This window comes from Anomalospiza imberbis, unplaced genomic scaffold (genome assembly GCF_031753505.1).
Source record: "Anomalospiza imberbis isolate Cuckoo-Finch-1a 21T00152 unplaced genomic scaffold, ASM3175350v1 scaffold_49, whole genome shotgun sequence".
NCBI classification, from domain to species: domain Eukaryota; kingdom Metazoa; phylum Chordata; class Aves; order Passeriformes; family Viduidae; genus Anomalospiza; species Anomalospiza imberbis.
In genome coordinates, this window is record NW_027100098.1 from 59956 (window position 1) to 61909 (window position 1954).

The window sequence follows — 1954 nt, forward strand, 5'->3', positions numbered from 1 at the left end:
CCAGGGCCCCAGCTGTCAGGGAACCAGGACAAGCAAAACCAGCTCGGATGGTGGCCACCAGTGCTGGGCAGAGCAGCTCAGCTCCAGCACAAGGGCTGCGTGTTCCCATCTGATGACCCCTGGGCAGTGACACAGGCAGGACAAAATGTCCGGGTTCCTTTGCTTCTGATTGCCAAGGCATGTGTGGAGCTGTAACTTACCAGGGCCTTGCATCAAAGTGTGCCTGTGGCTCTCTCCCTTCTTCTAGGGCAGATCAATATCCTGCAGCCAGGGATCACGGAACAGCTCTTCTAATGAGGGCCTGTCCGAGTGCAGCATGGATAAACACCGCCTGATCAGATCTTGGCACTCTGGACAGAGAAACCAGAAACCACCGGTCAGTTGGAGAAGGCTCCTGTTGGCTTTGCCCCACTATTCCCGTGCCCAGGCCATGCTGGATGTGCTCAGAGCTGGGCCTAAACTTCCCCATCAATTCCCTGTTTTGGAGGAGAGCAGGAGAGCAGGACATGTGCCACCTCCTCAGCAGCTGCCAGAGAGGGATGCTCACGAGCTGCTGCTGTCTCCCAGCACTGGTATTGCCCCCGTGGCCAGAGATGAGGATCCACCTTGAGAGAGCCGTCCTGGCAGCGAGAGCTCATGGTCACAGCTGATGTTCCAGCCCCTCCTGAAAGGGTGCTCCCCGCAGACCATCTGGTGCAGCAGGATGCCCAGGGACCAGATGGTAGCTGGCTTGCCGTAGTACCAGCCAAACTGGGTCCATTCCGGGGGGCTGTATGACCGTGTTCCTATGGAATACAGATGGGGTTCATCAGGGGGACGCTGCTGCTCCCTGAGCCTGGCTCCAGCATCCCTGGGTGTGTGGGGGCCGCCCCAGTGGCACACGGGGTGACCGCTGCCCTCTCGCCAGCACCTGGGACTTGTGTACAGACTCGGGGATGGAAAAGAAGCCACTGGGGTTGGAAGAGAGCAGTGGAAGCCCTGGCAAGGCCCGACCATGAGGAGGAAAATCCCACTCAGTGCTTGGGAAAACCATGCCCTCATCCTCCCTGCCTGCACTGCCCCAAAAACCATTATGAAGCCAAAAGAAACCAGGTGAGTGGAGCAGTCCAAGCCCTTTCTCACCTGCACCCCAAACCGGCTGGGACACAGGTTCTGGCCACCCCTCTCTGCTACCCCACCCAGGGGTGTTTTTGTTGGGCTGGCTGCCCAGCCCTAGCCTCAGTCCTGCCCAGAGTGGTGGGCAAAGGCTGCCAGCAGGGCTGGAAGCTGGCTCCCCACCCAGCCCTGCTCAAAAGCAGCTCAGCTGAAATCTCAGTGCCATGAAGGGCAGCAAAAGGGAGAATCCCCGCTGCCACACCCAGCTTGGGCTGTGAGGTGTTGGGCCATGAGATGACGGGATTGAGAGCACACCCCTGTGTGGGCTCACCTGCAAAGCGAGTGTAGGCTGTGTCCTGCAGGTAGGTGCCACAGCCAAAGTCAATCAATTTGGCCTGCCCGGTGGCCAGGTCAACCAGGATGTTCTTGGGCTTGATGTCCCTGTGCAGGACCCCGCAGCTGGTGCAGTGCCGCACGGCCTCCAGCACCTGGCGGAACAGATCCCGCGCCAACTCCTCGGACAGGACCACCCGTTCCCGAATGAAATGGTGCAGGTCCTGAGAGTGCTCTGGGCGTTCCAGCACCATCACGATGTCGTTGGGGAGCTCAAGCCATTCCAGCAGCTGGACGACACCGGGAAAGCCAGTGGAGACCTTGTCCAGCAGCACGACCTCCAGGGGTGCGCTGGTGCCGTCGGGCTGCGGGAGGAGCGCGATGCCATCAGTGGGGCTGATGCCGTGCCGGGGGTCGGGAACCCCTCACCCAGCCCGGGATGCTCTGCGCCCTGCGCTGGCCCCACGCCCGCTCTCCCTCGAGGTGTCCTGGTGGCTTCCACCCTGCCGGGCCTCGGCTCATCCCT

General features: G+C 61.1%; 1 protein-coding gene across 1 annotated transcript; it reads right to left on the reverse strand.

Moving 5' to 3' along the window:
- Positions 1-547: 547 nt before the first annotated feature.
- LOC137466982 (serine/threonine-protein kinase pim-1-like) lies at positions 548-1682 on the reverse strand (the record flags this gene model as incomplete). Its single annotated transcript, XM_068178569.1, has 2 exons — positions 1427-1682; positions 548-785 (listed from the first exon to the last, which is right to left on the reverse strand). Coding segments are annotated over exons 1-2 (494 nt in total), but the record flags the coding sequence as incomplete, so codon positions are not given.
- Positions 1683-1954: the final 272 nt, after the last annotated feature.